At 42.9% G+C, this 23,052-nt stretch overlaps 1 protein-coding gene across 3 annotated transcripts in view; it reads left to right on the top strand.

Annotated features, from left to right (window-relative positions):
- Positions 1–23,052, top strand: part of OCA2 (OCA2 melanosomal transmembrane protein) — a 243,910-nt gene that overhangs the window by 3,342 nt on the left and 217,516 nt on the right. For 2 of the 3 annotated variants that reach the window (XM_070750931.1, XM_070750930.1), the window contains exon 2: positions 9,400–9,683. In XM_070750931.1, the coding sequence (XP_070607032.1) occupies positions 9,433–9,683 (251 nt within the window). In that variant the 5' untranslated portion in view covers positions 9,400–9,432. The remainder of the gene's footprint in view (positions 1–9,399; positions 9,684–23,052) is intronic. The other variant, XM_070750932.1, reaches the window with a different exon arrangement.

Here is a 23,052-nt window from a genome sequence, read left to right on the forward strand (position 1 = left end):
CAATGACCTAAGTGCCAGAGCCCACTGCAACAGCATTGCTAAAAAAGCACTAAGAGTCACAAACTTAATTCTACGCAACTTCTTCTCTAGAAACATTGATCTACTAACCGGAGCATACAAAACATTTGTCAGACCAATTCTTGAATACAGCTCACCTGTATGGAATCCACACTGCATAACAGACATTAATACAATTGAAGGAGTCCAGAAATATTTCACAAGAAGAGTCCTCCACTCCTCCTCTCGAAACAAATTACCTTACTCCTCCAGACTTCAATTACTATGTTTAGAAAATTTACAGCTACACCGCCTCCAAACTGATTTAACTGTTGTTCATAAAATCATACATCACAATGTACTCCCTGTTAGCGACTACTTCACCTTTATCAACAACAACACAAGAGCACACAATAGATACAAACTAAATGTAAATCACTCCAAACTAGACTGCAGAAAATACAATTTCAGCAACAGCGATCACCGCCTGGAATTCATTACCGGACTCTGTTGTTTCTTCCCCCAATCCCAAAATTTTCAACCTTATATTATCTACAATAGACCTCTTCCCTGTTCTAATAGGTCTGTAAGGGGCGTGCATAAGTGCACCTTTGTGCCTACCGTTCCTGTTCTAATGTCCTTTTATCTTTTCTATCTCTACCTTATACTTATATTATGTTAAACATACTACAATACAATACTATATTTGTATGACAAATAAATGAATGAATGAATAAATAAAATAAATAAAACTTGGGCTCATTTTATTCACAAGCTTATTGCTTTTTGGAAAAGACATAGTGGGTCTTTTGAAATTAAAAAAAGAAAGCACAAGTGACATTCCTTTGAGTATATCCAATGGGGCATTATTAGACCCTAGATAAAATTAACCAGAGTTCAGTCTGTTTTCTCTTTTAGTCAGAGAATAGGTGCAGTAGGCAGGTAGATGGTGAAGTAGAATGGAAGTGCCTCATGAGTCCTTATAATGTTTTCATTGTACAAGTGACCTGCCTGACACTTAGAATATTTCTGAACATGTCTACTAACCCAAAATAATTTGGTGGTAAATAAACAGAGTTGTTATTATGGAAAAATAGGAGGAGGAAAGTGTGTTGGATATGTCTCCATCTTGAGTTATTTGTAAAATAATATCGCCGGCTGACTTACCGGCCCCACGGCGCTGTTGCTGAAGGGCCGGGCAGACTCGGACCCTTCAGATGGCGGCCGCCATCTTGTTTTCGGCCGAAATCTCGCGAGGCGAGATTTCGGCCGAGAATGCCCTGCCCACGTGGCTGGGCATGACGTCAGGTCCGGGCGGGGCCTGCTGGCCCTATTTAAGGGACAGCAGGCCGGGAAGAAAGCCTTTTCGCCCGGACCTGAGCAGAAGAGCAGACACTCGGCTGTCTGCTCTTGGAGCCTTTCGGCGGCCGCGTGAGGCGGCCGTCATTTCGGGCCTCGTTAGAGGCTTGGGGCACTGCTCGTCGCTCGCTTCGCCCATCCGAGGCTGCCGGTCTGCCCATCTTCAAGGAGTCTTGGGCAGCAACGGGCTTGCGGCAGGAGTCCCGCGTGAGGCCCCCACCCCCACCCCACGTAACAGGCGGCCGCGTGTTGCGGTCGCCATTTTGGGAGCCTCATCGGAGGCTCGGGGAACGGTTTGGGGGCTTCGGGTCCGGCGGGAAGGCCGTTTGGCTGTTGCCCCCCCTATTTTGGGGGGGATCCTTCTGGTAGCCCCCTTGGGGACGTGGGGGGCTAGGGTGGGGGCTCGCGTGTGCGGCCCCTCCCGGTTCGTGGCCCCCAAAAAACAATACACATAAAACACAACATAAAATGAAAAAGGAGGACGGTTGGGCCCTCGGCGGCAGCTTCATGCTGCTGCGCTGCCTGTTTGGGCAGAGGCCTTTTGCTGCCCTCTTGGGGCCTGGGGGCCCCAGTTCCCTCAGGTGTAAATCAAGAACCATGGTGTACACAGGCACATATTAATCATACTCCTAATGAGACTGATGATGGTTGGAATGATGTCATATATTTGTAGGCAAGCATGGACATAGGCAGGAAAAGACCTATTGGTCCCTCTAGTCTGCCCTTGTTCTGTTTCTGTATTTTGTCTTGGGATGGCTGTATGTTTGTCCCAGGCATGTTTGAACGCTGTTGCTGTGGATTCAGCTACTGGGTCTGCGGGAAGTTTGTTCCAGGCCTTTACTATTTCAGTGAATCATGGACAAACTTCATTACAGCTATTATTTAACTTAATCAGGCCAGAAAAATATTAACAAGGGAGATCAGAGCAGCAAACAGGAACTACTCTGAATATATCCTAAGATTTTTATTAATATTGCTTCCTCATTGCTTATTTGGCCCCTATGACAATCATTAAGTGTTGTACCACATGATTCTTGACAAATGTATATTTTATTTATGTACCTTGAGAGCATAGGCACCAAGACAAATTCCTTGTGTGTCCAATCACACTTGGCCAAGAAAATTCTATTCTATGGCGTTTTTTCGGGGGGGTGGGGGACTCCTAACCAGGTTTGCCCCCTTCCCCCCCCCCTGGCTCCTAGTGCGAGAGCACAGGCCCCTGGGGCAGCTTTTGCCAGGGCCTGGTGCTTTGGGGGCAGGGGGTTTGACCGCCAACCCAGGCCAGAGGGCCTCCGCCCCTTTTGACGGCTTACCCGTCGGGGCCAGGGAGATTGGACAAGGGGGCCACCACAGGGTGGGACCCTTTCGCTGCATTGTCCTGGGCTTGCGGCAGAGGGACTTGTTTTCCCCCTTTTTGTATGTATAGCCATGCGTGCGGGAAGGCGGGGCTCCCATGCCGCTGCAATGTACCCCTGCCCTGAAAGGGCAAGCCCCACCTACGGGGGGGGGGAAACTGGGCCCAGCCCATTTAAGTATAACAACAACTACAACAACAACAATGGGGTTGGTTGATGGACGACCACCCCCGCTCGAGAGCGGCCGCTCTCTTGCTAGGTTTCTCTAAGGGATTCGGGATCCCTTACATGGGGGGTTCAAGCAGGCCTTTCGGTTCAACAACCTCCGGTTGGTTGTGGGACATAACGGCTTGTTCGGTCCGGGACAGCATAAGAGGTGGCTGGGGAGGGGCCTTGGGCCCTTCCCGGAGCCGCCCTTCCCGAATCTGACAGGTGGGTGATGAATCTAGGTTGATTCACCACTCGTTTTTTCTTAAAAGGGAGTCAGTGAAGGTTTTCGTTCCTGACGAACTTTGTTTGGCCGGCTTCGCATCCTTGGAGGCAGTCGTGGCCATGGTAATGCAGTGTGGGGATGGAGCCCTTATGGATGAATGCGACATTAAGTCAGCATCCCGGCTCTTCCCTATGCACCCGGACGGCTTCGCGCTGTTGGGCTTCCATTTCATAGGTGTTTTTAAGTGATCGGGGGTTTTACCCACGGGTGGCTCCCTCTCATGCTCTCTTTTGGGAGAGCTCGAGCACCTTCTTGGAGTGGGCGCTCAAGGGGCGCAGCGGCCCGGGCTCGGCGTTCACTACCTTGAGGGTTTCTTGGTGGCGGGGACTGCGCGTGCAGAGCACTGCTTTGCTCCAATGCGGGTCTTCGAAGCCCTTTGCGCTCTGTTGGGGGTGCCTTTAGCCTCTACGGGGACCGAGGGCCCCGCCACCGGGATTACCTTCCTCGGTATTGAATTGGACTCAGAGGTGCAATCTTTTAGTTTGCACCTGGTCAAGTTGGCACAAACCAGGGATCACCTTGGTATGGTTCTGGGGCTGCGGGAAGGTCACTCTTCGGCAGTTCCGGGACCTAGCTGGGATACTTCATTTTGCCCGCCGGGTCGTGGTGCCGGGCAGGGTTTTTTCTAGGCGGTTATGTACTGCAATGAAGGGGCTCTGTTTGCCCCATTATCGTACCCGCTTATGTGCAGGGGTCAGGGCTGACCTCTGCGTGTGGCGGAGTTCTTAAAACGTTTTAATGGGTTGTCTTTTTGGAAGCAAGAGCTTCTTTTGGAAGCTGATTTGCAGTTGTGCTCTGGTACGGCATGTACTCGCGCTTGCGGTTGTGTTGGGTGACCAGTGGGCTGGTCTGCGTGGCCTCCTAATGGGGGCCTCTCCTTTGGTTAGGGATTTGACCCTTTTGGTAGCTCTCCCCCTTGAGAGTGGCTCTAGAGCTTTGGGGTGAGCGGTTTGGGGGGCAGGACTGTGCATTTTGGTGTGACAGCCTAGTGGTTGTCCGTGTTGTGAACGCCCTGTCCTCCAAAAGGGACAGGGTCATGCGGCTTGTCCGCCAATTATTTTTGGGCACAGGTCCTTGTCCCTGACCACACTGTTTTTAGCCAGGCATGTCCCCGGGTTAGATAACGGGGTTGTGACACCTTGTCCCATGGTCAGTTGTCCTGGTTTCGGACCCTGGCCCTGCGGGCACGGATGTCGCCAGGGGCTTTTCCTGTCCACCTAGGGGCCGGGGGGCTACTGTGCAGTAAAGAGGCGAGGCTTCCTGGGCTGCGGCACTCTTGGGAGTGTCTGGCACCCAGGGGGGGGCTTCGCAGCGGGCAGGTGAACTGTTTGGGATGGCAGGTAGTATACGGGCTACCCCTATAGCTGGCCTGCCCCAGTTGTGTACCTGGCCATATTGGTGTCCAGCTTAGGCAGCGTGGCCTTTCGGTTGGGACTATTCAGGTCCAGGTTGACCGGCTTCGCCTTGTTTAAGGCGGGGGCGGGGTTATTGGTTTTATGGCGTCTTCCGCAGTGTGACAGTGCGGGAAAGTTGGGCCGGGGCCGCATCGCGGGCCGACGGGTCAATTTGGTGCCTTCCCTCTCATTATTTCAGTAGGTGGGTGCTAGTATGTAGGGTTTGGCCAGGCCAAGTATGGATCCCGCCATTCGGGAACGCTCGTTCTCGAGAGGCGCTGCCACTAGTGCGGTAACGGCCTCTCGATACGGAGGATTCGGGAAGTTGCCCGCCGGCGGTCAACGGCCTGTTTTAGGGTACGAACGGCCTGTTGAGGGTCCGGGTAAGATCTTAGGCCAGGTTCCTCCTTTGGTCCCCTTCTATTCAACCCCGCCAGGACGCGACCGACGGTGTTGCTTGGGGTCAGAGCGCTCCGAGACCACTCAGCAACAAGTTACCATCGGGGTGGGGACCCTGCCGTCGTGGCGGCTGGGTCCTGGCTGTCTGGCTGGGGAGACGGGGTGTGCGGTGGGACGGGCGTTTCCACCGCTATTGCTGGGAGGGCGGCATCCCATTGCTGCGCCCAGGTGGTCCTGGGAGGGCGGCATCCCATTGCTGCGCCCAGGAGGTGCTGGGAGGGTGACATCACGTTGCTGCGCCCAGTTTGTCCTGGGAGGGCAGCATCCCATTGCTGTGCCCAGGTGGTGTCGGGGGGGCGGCATCCCATTGCTGCTCCCAGTGGGGCTGGGAGGGCGGCATCCCATTGCTGCGCCCAGTCGGTGGCCAGGGGCGGCATCCCATCGTTGCGCTCAGAGGTGTGCTGGGAGGGCGGCATCCCATTGCTGCGCCCAGGAGGTGCTGGGAGGGTGACATCACGTTGCTGCGCCCAGTTTGTCCTGGGAGGGCAGCATCCCATTGCTGCGCCCAGGTGGTGTCGGGGGGGCGGCATCCCATTGCTGCTCCCAGTGGGGCTGGGAGGGCGGCATCCCATTGCTGCGCCCAGTCGGTGGCCAGGGGCGGCATCCCATTGTTGCGCTCAGAGGTGTGCTGGGAGGGCGGCATCCCATTGCTGCGCCCAGCTGGTGCTGGGAGGGCGGCATCCCATTGCTGCGCCCAGTTGGGACTGGGAGGGCGGCATCCCATTGCTGCGCCCAGCCGGTGCCGGGGGTTGGCATCCCATTGCTGCGCCTGGATGTGTGCTGGGAGGGCGGCATTCCATTGCTGCGCCCAGTTAGTGCTGGGAGGGCGGCATCTCATTGCTGCGCCCAGTTAGTGCCGGGGGCGGCATCCCATTGCTGTGCCTGGATGTGTGCTGGGAGGGCGGCATCCTATTGCTGCGCCCAGTTGGTGCTGGGAGGGCGGCATCCCATTGCTGCGCCCAGATGGTACTGGGAGGGCTGCATCCCATTGCGGCGCCCAGGTAGTGGGCCTTGCACCGTGGTGGCAAGGACCGGTGTGGGCCTGGGGGTCGTTTTCGATCTGCCAGGTTCGCGAAGCCGGCGGTGGCTTCGCACTGTGCGGCCCTCCACGCGGGTGGTGTGGTCGAGATCCTCTTGGGGGATCGCTGGTGGGTCGCCATTTTCCCTTAGGGCCCTTCACCGGGTTAGACGGGGAGTTAAGGCCAGGGTACGGTAGTCAGCAAGTTAAGCGGGGTGGTTGTGGCCCATCCCCGCATCACCATAGATCAGCTGTGGCTTTACCTGGCTGCTGGTCTTCCTCTGTCAGAACTGAGGAACGCCATTTTCTTATAGGACCTGCAGTGTCTCTGCGTGAGCTGGCGCGGATAGAGGGGGGAGTCGGGGGGCCAAGATAGAGATCTGACCCCCGCTCCGTGGCAGGTTAGGGGTGGAAATCTGGGTGGTTTCAGCAACTGCGCGTTCTCCCTTGGGCATCTTTGGGGATGATTGACAGGTTCTCTCCAAGCCCATGGTGGGTGCTACCTGCGTGCTTGGGGGGAACCTGTCTTTGGGTCCCGCTATTGAAGTCCCAGGGTAGGGGTGAGCCGGCGGGACCCCCCTCATGCGAGTGCATGGCAGGGTCTCAGGTGAGGGAGAGGTCCCTCACCTGGACCAGCATTGACTACGCCCTTAGTTGCCCAGGAATGTTGACCTTTTACGTCATTTCCGCCCCGGAAGTGTTTGTTTGACCCTGCAGGTCCACTGTTTCCGGGTCATAGTTGAATATGTTGATTTATGCAAATTTATGCTAATTATGCTAATTTAATCAATAAATTATGCAAATTTATTATAATAAAAATGACCCAAGTTTAAATCCAGCTCTGTTGTCCGAGTCGTTACTCCGTCTCTTCTGCAATAAGGGCAGGATATAAAGAAATAATACATATAAATTGCTCTGGATTGCTTTACGGGTAGTCTTCAACTTACAATACTTCATTTAGTGACTCTTCAAAGTTACAACGGCAGTGAAAAATGTGACTTATTACCATTTTCACACTTATGACTGTTGCAGCATCCTCATGGAGACATGATCAAAATTCAAATGTTTGGCAATTGTTTCATATTTAAGACAGTTGCAAGGTCCAAGGATCATCTGATGAACTTTTGTTGACCTTCTGACCAGCAAAGTCAATGCGGAAGCCAGATTCATTTAACAACCTTGTTACTAACTTAATAACTGCAGTGATTCACTTAACAACTGTGGCAAAAAGTTTGTAAAACGGGGCAAAACTCAGTTAACAAATGTTTCACTTAACAGTATAGATTTTGGGCTCAGTTGTCATCATAAATCAAAGTCTACTTGTATTTTATTAGTCTCATCTGGATTAACAACATATTGTCAATCAACAGCAATGCATAACAGTATGGTTGACTTTTCTGAAAATAATTATATGGCAGACTGTAAATATTTAATGAAAAGGAGGAAAGAGGAAACATTATGGGGATGAAATTGGTTAATTTGTCTCTTAAGGACAACTGCATATTGTGGCTCAAGGAAATGTAATACAGAAATAGATTGCTTTGCAACCTGATTTCTCCTTAGTCAAGTTTCAGACATGATCAAAAAGAAGATAACTTTTTTTTAAGCAAATGGATTGTAACGCTTCTTATAAGATCTATATATTTGGATAAGCATTTAACTTTTCAAGTACTGAAAAAGAACTCTTTGGACCTGACCAATTCTGAGTCATTGCTCTTTTAAAGAATTTAATATTACTCGCACTGGATTAAGTATCATCAAGATTATGCTGTGAGTTGATTGGAAGGCAAAGGCAGTTTTACTCTAACCCAGAGGTCTTCAAACTTGGCAACTTTAAGATTTGTGGACTTAAACTGCTGGCTGGAGAATTCTGGGAGTTTAAGTCCACAAGTCTTAAAGTTGCCAAGTTTGAAGACCTTTGCTTAGCCCCTCAGACAGAAATAAATCCTGATATCTTCAAATCTTCATCTAAGCATGCACTAAGAATATAATATTTTTGGTGTCTTCTCTTAAACAGATTTCCTTCCTTCCTTCCTTCCTTCCTTCCTTCCTTCCTTCCTTCCTTCCTTCCTTCCTTCCTTCCTTCCTTCCTCCCTCCCTTCCTCCCTCCCTCCCTCCCTCCCTCCCTCCCTTGGAGAGAAGAAATTTCTCATGACCAAATTCCTAGCAGTTCAATTTCTCATACCCTGAAAAACTGATAGCAACATACTGAAGGCTGTTCTTTTTCACATGCTTATTCAAGAATTGCTCACAACTTGACCTGGAGCAGTGGAGATACTTCCCCACTTTTGCTTTAAACCTATTGGATAGTAATTCCCAGTGATTTTAATATGGTTAACTCTTTAGTGTAGAAACCTAATATTTGCTGATGCTTCCCAGGAGAGTACTATAGCTACCAATGATGCTGGATAAATAAATAATGTTCTTAATATGGGAAGATGTTGGTTTATTACTTCCAAGCAATATAATATAATATAATATCAATATAATGGGAATGGGTGGATGTTTTTGTGCCACATATATTTTGTGCCAAATATATTGTAATATTGGACTCACTTTACACATTTATTTCACCAAAATACCAGCTTAAATGTGATATATGCCTGCCACAAGAGGTCAGTGTATGCTTATTCATTTGTAAAAATACACATTGTTGCCGATCCTACCATAATGTAGGTGAAAGAGATTACAAATTCCGTATTTATAGCATTTCATGCATTTTATGGTGAATTTTGCTGTGGATCATTACTTATGATCCACAGCAAGTATATGCTATATAAATAATGCTTCTTTGTATTAAGTTAATCAAATATTTAGCAATGGGGACCAATGTGCCAATGGTCCTGTTTTCTGTCCATATTATTAACTGATCAAATATTTTGCTCTGATGTTTGTCAAATTGGATGTTTTTAATGGGTTTTACTGGTTTTACTGTTTTATTGCCTTAAAATGATTTTTAAATTTTTAATTGTAATACCGTATGTTTTCTGAATTATGAGCTCCCCAGGTTAATTGACTGAGATGGATAGCCAGAGAAAGGGAACAAATAAAGTGTATGGCTTACTAGTTTATATATAAAAAAGTGCATAAAAATGGAAGCCCCATTGTTTCTTAAAACCGTTACTTTTTAATATATACCTATTATGCATTTTATCATTAACTCAATGTATTATCAATGGAATATTATTAAAATAATATTTTGAATCACAAAAAACCCCAAGAATTACTAAACTAGTAGTTGTACTGATATTTTTATGACACATTAAATTAGCACAGAAGAAATGAAAATGAGTGTTTAATTTAGACTGCATCCTTTTTTTTTAGAACAGAGAACACAATTCATCTGGTATCAGAATTATGTACCTGGACAACAAAGATGATGGTGCAATTACCAGAAACATAGCCATGGAATTGGACTCCCACCACATGGATGTTCTTGGAAATGGAGCAACAGAGCCAAATTCTTACAATGTCAGCAAACTGAAGCTCTTGAAAGAGATCATGATTGGTCAGGGAGCATCACATCAACCCTATCCAAGAATTGCACCAGAGCCAGACCAGTGTATTACTTTGGGGAAAGGTTTTAGTCCTCTAACTATGCAACAAAGGTAAGAAATCCAAGAGAGAACTAAATACCGGTATATCCTTTTCCTTCTGATGGATTTGTTTATTGGCTGAGGAATCCACATATATTTTATTTAACATCTTCCTTACAATTAATAGCTACTGTGGGGGGGGGGGGGAGCTTAGCTGAGGAACCAAACAGACAATTGCTGCAAAGGGATAGACTCTCAGCAGGTTTCAGAACTAACACATGGCTTTATAGCAGCTCTGTGAGCAATTTTTTTTGTGCCTTTATTTTCAAGGATATTTTTGTCTTCCTTGGCTTTGTATTTCATATGACACACAAAAAAACCCTTTATGGAAATAAAATTATGCCAAAATCAAAAATTTACAGGACCCAGTTCTGTAATTATGGGTGATTGTTCAGGTGATTAAGTTCAGGCATGAAGCTGCAGTTATGATAGTAATAATGATGTTTGTTTATTATTCATTTCATTAGCTGGGTGATGAGTGTGTAAAAATAATTTGATGCCATCAAGTGAGACACACAAATACAAGAATATCCCCAAAGCCATTTTGCTTTTGCTCCTTTTATCTTCACCAGGTTTTGTTTGTTTAATTGTATTGGTCTCAGATGAATACAGCAACTTTTGAATTATTGAGTTGATTCTTCTGGAAATTTCAGAAGGTGGCAGCAGAAAAGACTAATTTTGACTGTTGTGTTTTCAAATATTTAGCTAAATGTAACTCTCATCAACTCTTCCTTACATGACTAACAGTGAATGATTCTGTAAGTTGAATAATATTAATATAAGTTGATTTATAGGGCATTCAGTACAGAATGTTCCCTTTCTGCCATTTTAGCTTAACAAAGTTGCAATGAAATAGGTGTGGGTTTAAGGCTCCGCCAAATCCCATGAGTTGCATGGCTGAGTAAAAGATTTAAACTCGTACATTTTTAGTCGATGCAATCTTTGCTGACTACTTCATACTGGTTCAATGTTGTATTACCCAAAATCATGGTATAGTATTGTTCTGTCTTGCACGGCAGCTGGCCAGTAATTAACCCCAAATTAATCTCAGACACAAGATTTCCAAAATGAAAGAGTCTATTTACAATGAAGTTTGTTGAAAAGCACAAACTAGGACAAAATAATGTCTTCCGACTGCCAAAGTTCAGGAGGGAGGCCAAGTTGATTAGATTCCAAAACAAGTGATTACAAACCCAAGAAGTACAGTACTTACAAGTTTCTTAACCCTATAATTGTCCAGAATTACAGCCAGGTTTGTTTGAACAACAGGGGGAAAACTCTTCACATGCTCTCTTTCTCCGGAGGAACAAATGTTGGCTTTTTGCAAAGGAAACCTCCCAACTCCTCCCCCTTATATACACCCTGAGAGTGCCAACTATGCACAGCTATGCTCACTTTCTCCTTCTGAGTTTACGTAACTGATCTTGTCTCCCCTGCATCCTTCTGACCCGTACATCCAGGATCGGATCCCTCATCTTCTCTTCATTCTCAAACCCAAGCAAATCCCCAGTTGGGGGTTGCAAAGTCCCAGTTAGGGATTCTATAGCCTCTGCAAGCTCCTCACACTCTATCTCTCCGTCCTCCTCCTCCTCACTGTCCGACTCCCCTGACAGCAACACAGGCCAAGCATGCCCAGATGCCCCGGTTCATCAGACTCAAAGTCTGTTGCCAGAGGACCTGGCTGCGATCCAACCACAATAAATATGACATGTCCATTAGAGTAGGATAGTATGTTAATGCAGAACCTTATGTATTTTAAAACCACATAGGAAAAACATTCAGGTTTTTTTTACAACAATGGTAGAATTAATGTTGTACTTTTTTATAGAGTTGTTTTATTAGCTATTGTTTTTATTGCACACCATTTCCACTCATTTTTCTTTTGTTTGTGCTTAGCTGGGAAGAAGTGCATTATAGAAACACAGTGAAATTTGTCCTCAGTGTAGAAGAAATACGTAGGCCTTCTCTAGTGAGGTTTTGATTTATCATGGCACTAATGTGGCAGAGAACCATCTCAGCTGGTTTCTTAACACCATACGACGGAAGGGATAAGTTACCCTGCTGCAGGACATATAAGATGTATTATAAACAAAGGGGGATCCTGATTTAGATTAAGCCACCACAGGCATAAACTAGCATGATGAATATGTTTCCAGGCAGGCAGTCTCCATTCAGTTTCTGAGTGATGTCTCAGTTAGGACTTCAGTTCCCGAGTCCTATGAATGTCACCTACCTGCTGATGTAAAACAATGTTCCTTGCTTTACAACCCAGAGTTAGATTAAATAACATGAGAAAAATAGCCTGATATGTCTTTTATTCAGTACATGATATACTCATGCAAGGTTTAGCCTTTGCTACTAGCTTGCAAGGCTTGAAAGTAGTGGAGTGATGCAATAAATTCATTTGTCTGGTGACAGAGTTAAATCCAATACTAAACAGAATGTGTTTCTTCAGATACTAGTTTTACCCCTTTCATTTAGTAATCAATAAACAATTTATGCATGATAGTATCTTTCCACAACAAGGGAAACAGGAACAAAGCTTATGCTTAGGAAGCCACTAAGATAATATCCTTTGGGGAGATACTCCACCTGCAAGTCCCATAGCATCAATATCTCTTGTTATAGTTGCAACGGGGACGTGTTGGTTTTCTGTTGTATTTTCCATTTTCCTTACTGATTGTTTAAAATTTAAAGATAGTACTCATGAAGTCCAGGAAAAGCACCTTTATTACTAATAAGGGACTAGTTGGCAAAGTACAGTTTCATAAACCTGAACTAAAAGAACAAACTGTTCATTCCTGATCTGTTTGTTGTGATAGACATAAATGATGAAAACTGTTTTTAATGGAGAAATGCTTTCACTCATTCAAAGTGACTGTCACTGAAGATAATTTCCCCACCCTGTGTGGGCTACCTCTGTAAATCTAACATGCAGAGTTTCCCTTGTTACTGGCTGAGGATTCTGGGAACTATAGCTTTAACTCTTAAAAACAGATTGGACAACCACTTGACTGAAATGGTACAGTTTCCTGCTTGAGCAGTGGATTGGACTAGAAGACCTTCAAGGTCCTTTCCAACCGTTATTCTTTTATTCAGAGGGAACAGATTGGAAAAGGCTGATGTAGGAAGAGAGAGGGGCTGCATACAAATCTAATAAATTATTATTAAATTATTATTATTAATTATACTGCTCAAAAAAATAAAGGGAACACTCAAATAACACATCCTAGATCTGAATGCATGTGCACAATAGCATGTGAAATTGATTGTCAATCAGTATTGCTTCCTAAGCGGACAGCTTGATTTCACAGAAGTTTGATTTACTTGGAGTTATATTGTGTTGTTTAAGTGTTCCCTTTATTTTTTTGAGCAAACTATTTAGATCATCTTTGCATAATCTCGTTATGGCTGGATACAACTCCCCCAATTCCTACATATCCTGATTTTGGTTAAAAATACTCTGGAGTATGTAGGAGTAACATTCCTTCTAAGATACCTGGAGAAAATTGACTTGAGAATGAGGACTTGTTCTCCAAGTTTGTGATTTGATTTCTGAACATTTTGTTACCAGGTTAGGTAACACCTTCAGTGGAGTTTAGAGTATGTCAGTATCAGTGTTTTTCTGTTATAAGGGCTTCAGGTGTGGGTGTGTCAACCAGGATCTTGTGATGGTTCAGATGTGAGTCATCAGCAAGAATCCTGTGATGGGGAAATTACATCAGGTGAGTTATTGGGAGGTGAAGTGCTGGTTGGGGAAGTTTGCATGGGTTGGTTGAAGGTCGGTGCTGTCTCTGGTTGGCTGTGTGATTGATTTAGATTCTGAGGAATTTGTAGGCTGGCTCTAGGTAAATGTGATGGAATTGCTTGTGGAGTGTCAGGCTTCGATCAATTCACGAACATGGCGGGTGGTAGCGTGGCTGAAGAACATTGACTTGGATAACACATATTTGGAGACTTAGAGCATACCTGCATTTAGCAATGTAAGCTGCTCCTATCCTATGTTCATGCCAGCTCGACTCTAAGCTCGTAAGCCAGTTTAAGAAAATCCTGTGAACTGAAAAACCTTAGCAGCAGTTTGCAAGGTTTTCAGTCTAGCTACCACATTCTGCTTTTGGATAATTCCCCTGCTGCTGTATTTTCTCACTTTTCTGTTCATTGAAAACAACAGCCAATTTTCTTGCTGTTGGTGGGTATTCCTGCATATACATTCTTTTATGCACACCCACCCACATGCTTACAGTGTTAAATTAAATTAAAGGTAGTGTGACAGTTAAGATCTTTGCTTTATTAGATAATTTAATTTTGAATGCTCCAGGTTCCAGTTTTTGTTTAAAAACTGAATTGCCACACAGATATATATATATATATATATATATATATATATATATATATATATATATATGTGTGTGTGTGTGTGTGTGTGTGTGTGTGTGTGTGTGTGTATATATATATATATATCACATTCACCATCACATATACACACACACACAGATTTAGAAAAAGACATTGTTACACATATAAATAGGTTGCTCTATCCCAATTTTTAAAGTTTACTGTAGGAATTCCCCTCCTCCACACTTTTTCCACATTTTTTATTTTACAGTTATGATATAATGTTTAAGTGTTTAATTTTCTTCACTTTGTTTTTATAAATATAATACATATAATAAATATAATACATTAAGTCTCCATTCTAAACTGTCATTTTATTTTATATTACTATTATTAAATCATTAAATTGATACTTAGTTTTGATACAATATTATTAACTTTAAAAATGCTAGTTGCAATTTTTCTTGAAGTTTAATTACTAAAAATAAAACCAAAATACCTTTGTTTAAAGGCCTAGGGAACACTGCTAACTGAAAACTTGTATTTTTTCCCCCTGGAGGATATACCATTTGCTCAATTTCTAGATAGCCTTTACTCTTCAGCTGAAAGGGTAAATAAATTCTTTATTAATGAACCTATTGGTTTGGCTGAAGGGATAGTCTTTTTTCTGAAAAGGCTGACCGGAGGTGCTCTGATCCAGATGGAGAGGAGGATTCCAGGAAACATAAAATAGAAAAGAGTTATCTGGAAGTGGAGCAACAAAAAGTTAAACTTATTTGCTTTTTCCTAAAACAAAAAGGAAATTAGTAACAATTTCATGCATTTAAAAAGAGGTTTGCAAAATATAGAAGGCACCAGGTTTCTGTTTATTTAAACAGATTGAAATCCACAACTGAACAAAGAAGAGAAAGAAAAGAAGGAAAGAAAGAAAGAAGGAAGGAAGGAAGGAAGGAAGCAATTAAAGAAGGAAGGAAGGAAACCTAGGAGAATAATAGTAGCTCACCTTTTTTTGCTTTATTATAATACTAAGATGATATGAGCATCAATCCTCTTTAAGATTTTATTGACAACTATTTCATTATGTAACATTCAGAATAAATACTATGAACCCGATTTTAATTACTATTAAGATTGATAATAGAACCAGTAAAGCCAAAATTGTGAGAGAGGGAAGGAAGTGAAATTGGAAAAATAGATTTTTCTTCACTTGTTACTTGCATTGAGGTTAGTGTTATGATAGTATCTGATTTCATGTTACTCAGGATATGTAGATGTGATCAGAAGGACTGTATTTTATGGATTTTCTTAATCTCTCTTAAAATGAAAGCTTTAAATATGGCTGATGATATTGCTTTGCAATATATAAAATGCATTAGTGTTGGTTTCCTACAAGTGCTGCATTATTTTTATTACAAGCAGTACACTGTTGATCTAAAAATAGTTGGGTTAAAAGTCTGCTGACGTTTGACCAAATAAGCTGTGCTAATTAAAAAGATTTATTTACTGTTCATATGCTTTGCCTGGAATCAATAAAGAAAAGGATGCATTTTTAAAAAAATATATATTAGATTTTGCCTGTTTTCATTGCACCGAGCAATGCAATAGCTGTGCCCCAAATCTGATTAAATACAAATGGGGAGGGGAGGGGGGGACAAAAATAGTAAATCCTGAAAGAAGGTTATTTCAACTCTATTCAAGTTATTCAGAGAGGATTATATTGCAGATATATTGGGTTTTTAAAATTTAGTCTGAAAACCAAGCATTTCAACCTTCACAAATAAAAAAATGTAGGAATAATAACAACAACAACAACAACAACAATATTTCAATAATAAAATAAACATAAATATGAACATATTAAATGGGTACAAAAATGGAGACAGTAGGACAGGCACAATAGTCATGCTGATGCGCTTCTGCACACCTCTTACAGACCTCTTAGGAATGGGGTGAAGTCAACAGTAGACAGTCTAAGGTTAAAGTTGTGAGGGTTTGAGGATGTAACAACAGTCAAAATGCATTCCAGGCATTGGCCAATCTGTTGCTGAAGTCATATTTTCTGCAATCAAGTTTGGAGCGGTTTATCTTGAGTTTGTATCTATTGTGAGCTTGTGTATTATTGCGGTTGAAGCTGAAGTAGTCATTAACAGGTAGTACATTATAGCAGATAATTTTATGTACTACGTTTAGGTTGGACTGTAGGTGGCGTAATTCTAGGTTGTCCAAGCCTAAGATTCCAAGCCTGGTGGCCAGTAGCGTCTGCATGAGATTGTGGTGTTTTTTTGCCTCTGCGCAAGCATGGAAGCAAAAAAAAAAAAAATCACCAAAATCTGATACTTACATGTGTCCCCTTGTGAGATATTGCTTCCTGTGCATGCGCAGAAGCAAAAACATGCTGGGACACATGCACATGCAAGCCACCTGAAGCTGTGCGTGCTATGCACCGGTAGCAACAGTAATAGGAATCTTCCCCTGTTGGTGGTGTAAGGTATTGCGAGCAGAGGAGCAGACTACTCTTCTCATGAAATACCTCTGGACTCACACAATTGTGTTGATGTCTGATATACAGTGTGGATTCCAGGCAAATGAGCTGTATTTGAGAATTGGTCTAGCAAAGGTTTTGTATGCCTTAGTTTACAGTGCAATATTACCGGAAAAGAAACATTGTAAGATTAGGTTGACAACTCTTATGTCTTTTTGGCAATGCTGTTACAGTGAGCTCTGGTGCTTAGGTCACTTGAGATGAGAATTCCAAGGTCTTTGACAGAGTGAGGGTCATCTACAAGGTCAAATCCGCCCAGCTTGTATTTGGTGTTCTGAGGTTTTTTTCCCCAATGTGTAAGACAAAACATTTGTTGGTTGAGCTTTGGATTTGCCAATTGTTTGACCATAGTCAATGTCTTTTTGTAAAGCAACAGTATTGTCGGTAGTGTTGATTAGTTTTACATCATCGGCGAAGAGGATGCAGTTGCTCAAAATGTGATTGCAGAGGTCATTTATGTAAAGTATAAAGAATGTGGGTCCTAAGACACTACCGTGGGTGACCTGCTGTTAACTGGTGCAAGGCTTAAAAGACATTCCCTATTTTAACTACTAGTTGCCTATTTGACAGCTATCCACTTATGCAGGGATCTGGAAGTGCCGTAAGAGTTTAGTTTTAACAATAGTTTGTTGTGTACCACTGAATTAAAGGCTTTGTAAATTGCGTCTATTGCTTTATCCTGGTAGAGTTGTGTAGTCCATATGTTTTTGCAGCGTAGGAGTTGTAGATTACAGTACTTTTTTTTCTGAAACCAAACAGAGAATAGGTTGTTTGTCTCTAAATGGAGGGTAATGGATTGGTTTATGATTGATTTCATGACTTTGCAGGTGATGCAACACAGTGAGATTGGTCTGTAATTTTTAACTAGGCTTTTTGAAAATGGGGATGACTATGGCTAATGACTATAGGTCAAGTAAGGAGCTGATTCTGAAAGATATTTCATACATTATGAAGTTAAAGGTTCTGCTATAGCACTGGAAGGCTTTTTTTAAGAAGTAGGCACATAATCTATAAAGGCCAATGTACAGAGATGGTTTTAGGTTGCATAGTGATTTTTCAGCATAATCTTCTCTGAAATTGATATGGAGCAGATTGTTGTCATTAATTGTGGTATGACTTGGAAACATGGGGCTTGAGCCCCATGCTGTTTACACAGACTGAACTGAAGAATGTGTTGAAGAGATTGTCCTTAACAGTTTCATCATTACAGTTTTTCCCATTAGCCCCTTTTAGGGGTGGGATTGTTCTTGAGTCTTTAAGATTGGTGTTTACAAAATTATAGAAGGCGCAGGTGGATTTTGTGCGTAAAATATTTTTCTCTTGTATGCAGTGGTAATTGGTGCACTGCCTTTATTTGGTGGCATAAGGTTTTGTAACGGATTTTAAAGTTAGCTACGTAGCCAGTTTTGTTTTTCCACCAAAGAGATTTTTGGTGGGGATTGAAGCTTCTTTATTGCTATGGGTAATTTGTTTTTTTCTGGTTTTTAACACACTGTATGGTTCAAGAATGATTCTTTTACACGTGTAGAGTGGTGCATAAAGTTTGTTAAATTTTTAACATTTCTGCATAAATATGAGCTAATTGTGATCTATTCTTTGCATGAGTCCTAAAACTATACAAAGAGGGCCCAATTAAACAAATGAGTCAAAACATTATATTTGTTCATTTAATTAATAAGGAAATGATCCAAAATATATATTTAATATATACTGATGTATTTTATCAATGAACATATAACACTTTGTGGATGGGAAATCAGGCAATATAATTAAGCATTCATGGGTATGGTGGATCCTAGTTTCTTAGTTTCCCTTATAACAGAGATGGGTTACTTGTACTCAGTTGTCTTTTTAAATGGCATTTTGATCCTTCATACATTAGGCCTTCTGACTGATTCAAGGTGAACAATAGAATGACTGGTGGAAAGCCACACATTGGGGGGGGGGATGCCAACCACAGGGTAGAAGGAGCAGTGGTGTAACATTCTTTGAAAGATGTTATATGACATCCAAGAAAGAAAGAGAAAGATAGAAAATCCATCAGTGCGGTATATTGCAGCTGTTGCATTGGAGAACAGAATGTTGTGGGTGTAAAAAAAAATTGAGAGCAGAAAACCTCCTTGTTTTTGCTGTCACATTTTATAACACTGAATACTTGCTTGGCTAACTTCCTTATTATTCTATAAATAAACTCTCCACACATTGGGGACCAATATCGTATTGAATCTATTTGGTGTTTAGTCTCCTTTCTAGCTGACTTCTTTAGCTGACTATTCAGGGGTTTTCAGATATTAATTAGATTTGTGTCACTGATGCTGGAGACATGACATTAAAGCAGTCGCCGGTGATTTAGATCAACATCTTGTGGTTCTTCTGTGCATATTGTTGGCAGCATCAATTTATTCTCACATGTATCTCACATTCAACTTTTAAAACCTCCTTTAAAGTTTTGCAATGTAATTGCATATTTATGCATTTCAGCATACTCCAATATCTAGTAAGGCATTCCTCATAAATCTGGGCTGCTGGCCCACATCAGCTCAGCTATGCAACATTTAACTCACCAAATCTTCTGCAAGGAATGGATGATGCTTGTCATGCACTTTTTGCTGACCCAAAGCAGAACAAGATACACAGGGGAGCTTTTCGTGTGTGTGCATCTAGCATTGTGATGATAGAATTGCTAGGCAGTAGACATGTTACAAAATAATAATAATAATAAAATACAGCATAGTCCTTATCTGTTCTATTTAAAATTGAGCACAAAGCACAGGATGCAGAATAAGTGGGAGATGTTAGAGAGGTCAGTGTTTTTCACAATCTAGAGCATCACAGTGGAGGGTTTTGCTTATGCCTCATATATTTTTAGAAATATGCTAATTCTCTGCAGTCATGCAGATATACACAGAAATAAAGCTTAGGGATCAGATGGGTGCCTGTTCCTTAATATATTCAGAAAAATCTCAATTTTAGGCAGAGAAGATTCACTACACTAAGCCTCCAGGCAGCTAGATACAAATCAGTCTGCAGGTTACATTAATTTCCCAGAGAATGCCCATTCACTGATCAATTTTGCAATGTAAGCTTCATTTTCCTTTCTCTTTTTCTTTAATAATTTTTATTCATAGGGAAAGGGGGAATTAACTATGCTTGCTTTTGCACAGGAAGTCCAGAGCTGGTTTTGCGTCTTCTATGTCATGGGTGTTAAACTTGTCATGTCACATGATCTCACGTGACATATCATGCCATTTTTTTGCCTTTGCAGCAGGGGTGAGTTTCTCCCAATTCAATTCAATTCAATTTATTAGATTTGTATGCCGCCCCTCTCCGAAGACTCTATTTCTGAATCACTCTCAGACTTTTCCCCCCATGTAATTTGAAACTCTTGATATCAACGACCTCTGCGATCATATCACAAGCAACTGTGTTCTTTTCGCTGACGATGTAAAAGTATTCAACACCACGGACAACACAAATACTCTCCAAAAAGACCTTGACTTTGTCTCAGATTGGTCTAACACCTGGCAACTTCAAATATCAACCAACAAATGCTCTACCCTCCACATAGGCAAAAAGAATCCAAACCTCATATATAAACTGAATAAACAAAATCTCACAGCCAACCCCCTCTCAGTAAAAGACCTTGGAATACTAATATCAAATGACCTAAGTGCTAAAGCCCATTGCAACAATATCGCCAAAAAGGCTTATAGAGTTGTTAACCTGATCCTATGCAGTTTCTGCTCTGGCAATCTCACACTACTCACCAGAGCCTACAAAACTTTTGCCAGGCCCATCCTTGAATACAGTTCATCTGTCTGGAACCCATACCACATCTCAGACATCAACACCCTAGAAAATGTCCAAAGATACTTCACCAGAAGAGCCCTTCACTACTCCACTCGAAACAGAATGCCCTATGAAAGCAGACTATCAATCCTAGGTCTAGAAAGCTTAGAATTACGATGCCTAAAACACCATCTACGTATTGGCCACAAAATCATATGCTGCAACGTCCTGCCTGTCAATGACTACTTCAGCTTCAACCGCAACAACACAAGAACACACAACAAATTCAAACTTAATATTAATCGCTCCAAACTTGACTGTAAAAAATATGACTTTAGCAATCAAGTTGTCAAAGCGTGGAACTCATTACCTGACTCAGTAGTGTCAACCCCTAACCCCCAAAATTTCTCCCTTAGACTATCCACGATTGACCTCTCCAGGTTCCTAAGAGGTCAGTAAGGGGCGTGCATAAGTGCACTAGCCTGCCTTTCATCCCCTGTCCAATTGTCTCTCCTTATCTCATATATCATATATCTTTTCTCCCTTTCATATATCTTCTTCTCTATTTTTATATCTTTTCTTTATGTATAATACTTCATGTCTATTGTCTTCAATATGTATTGTGCATTGGACAAAATAAAAAAAATAAAAAAAAATATATCAGGGAATGAAAAGGTGCAGGTGTCTCTAAAGAGGCCAGGGGAAAGGGATCTGCTGTCAGATTGTTTTAAATGAACCTTCTTATTTTCAGAGAAGTAAGCAGCTTAGAAACTTGCTGCCACAGCGTGAATTCTCCTCAGACAAATATTCTGGATTTCTCCCCTTACCTCACAATCATAAGAGGCTCTACAAGGTGTAAAAGACAGAGAGCAAAGCATAAACCTATTTCTGACAAACTCTAAGCTCACTCAGAATCAATTGTCATAGAGATGAGCTTACTCAAGTGAACAAACTTCTAGTCAAAGCAGACTCAATGATCATAAAATGATCATAATTTGTGTGTTGCCTGATTCAGTGTTTCCCAACCTTGGCCACTTGAAGATATTTGGACTTCAACTCCCAGAATTCCCCAGCCAGCGAATGCTGGCTGGGGAATTCTGGGAGTTGAAGTCCAAATATATTCAAGTGGCCAAGGTTGGGAAGCACTGGCCTAATTCAGTGGCAAATCGCTAGTCCAGTGAAGACAAGGACAGGAAGACATAATAGCAGTACAGTGGTCCCCCGAGTTTCGCGATCTCGATCATTGCGAAACGCTATATCGCGATTTTTCAACCCGGAAGTAAAAACACCATCTGCGCATGCGCGCCCTTTTTTCTATGGCCACGCATGCATAGATGGCGCCGGGCAGATCAGCTGCTGGGCGGCTTCCCTGGGTCTTCCCCCTCTTGCTGGCGGGAGGGCGAGCGGCGGGCATCAGCGAGGAGTTTGCGTGGGCGGCGGGGAAACCCCAGCGCCGCTTCCCAGCTGAGTCCTGAAGCCAAACGCGGAAGTTCGCTTCAGGACTCAGCTGGGAAGCGGCGCGAGCAAACGGCGTGGGCGGGCGAAGGGCGGGCGCGCGGGCAGGCAGGCGGTGGACAAGTGGCGGGCGGACAAGCGGCGGGCACGGCAGCAGCGAGGAGTTTGCGTGGGCGGCGGGGAAACCCCAATCTTCGGCTCCTCGCTGCTGCGGCGGAAGTAAAAACACCATCTGCGCATGCGCAGATGGTGTTTTTACTTCCGCACCGCTACTTCGAGAAAAACCGATCATCGCGAGGGGTCCTGGAACGGAACCCTCGCGATAATCGGGGGACCACTGTATTCCAATATTTGCCACAAAGAGATGGTGAAGCCACAAAGAGATGGTAAAGCTATTTTCCAAAGCACCTGAAGGCCAGACAAGAAATAATGGATGGAGACTGATCAAGGAGAGATTCAACCTAGAAATAAGGAGGAACTTTCTAATAGTGAGAACAATCAACCAATGGAACAGCTTGCATTCAGAAGTTATGGGAACTTTATCACTTGAGACTTTCAAGAAGAGATTGCACTTGTCAGAAATGGTGTAGGGTCTCCTGCTTGGGGGGGTTGGACTAGATGACCTACAAGGTCCCTTCCAACTCTGTTGATCTGTTAAAACTATAAAATAAATTATAATAAAACAAATACAACTTGAAAGATAAAAGATGAAAATGAAGTTAAGGTCTTACTCTCCCTCACTAAAGGCCTGAGTGAAGCAAACACAATACTGTACATTGATAGAAGGGAATATTTGTAATTCCAGGTTGAAATGAGACCTCTTTGGTGTTTCCCACATTGTTTGTTTGTTTGCAGACATTTCATTATCCAAACTAGGTAACATCATCAGTGTTAGCAGGGAATGGGGTTTGGTCTCATTTTATATTCTAATGGCTTGCCCTGTCAGTGTTGGTGGGAGTGGTCTTGGTAGTCCTTTGGTTGGGCTATTTGATTAAGGGTTTGTTTACTTCTTGATTGTAGATCTAATGTTAATCTTAGCATTAATCTCTGATCATCTGGAAGTTGATTGCTGGTAGGAAAGTGTTTTATTCCCTTTTTGGACTTGTTGATTGCCTCTTTTGAATTATATGTAGATGTTGTTTATGTCTATGTGCCTGCTAATGGCTGATTTGTCAGAGTGCCAGGCTTCTAGGAATTCTCTAATGTTTTTTGCACTTGGCTTGGTCTAGGGTAATCACTGTTTCACAGTTCATAATTCAT

Source organism: Erythrolamprus reginae, chromosome 4, assembly GCF_031021105.1.
Source record: "Erythrolamprus reginae isolate rEryReg1 chromosome 4, rEryReg1.hap1, whole genome shotgun sequence".
In the NCBI taxonomy this organism is placed as follows: domain Eukaryota; kingdom Metazoa; phylum Chordata; class Lepidosauria; order Squamata; family Dipsadidae; genus Erythrolamprus; species Erythrolamprus reginae.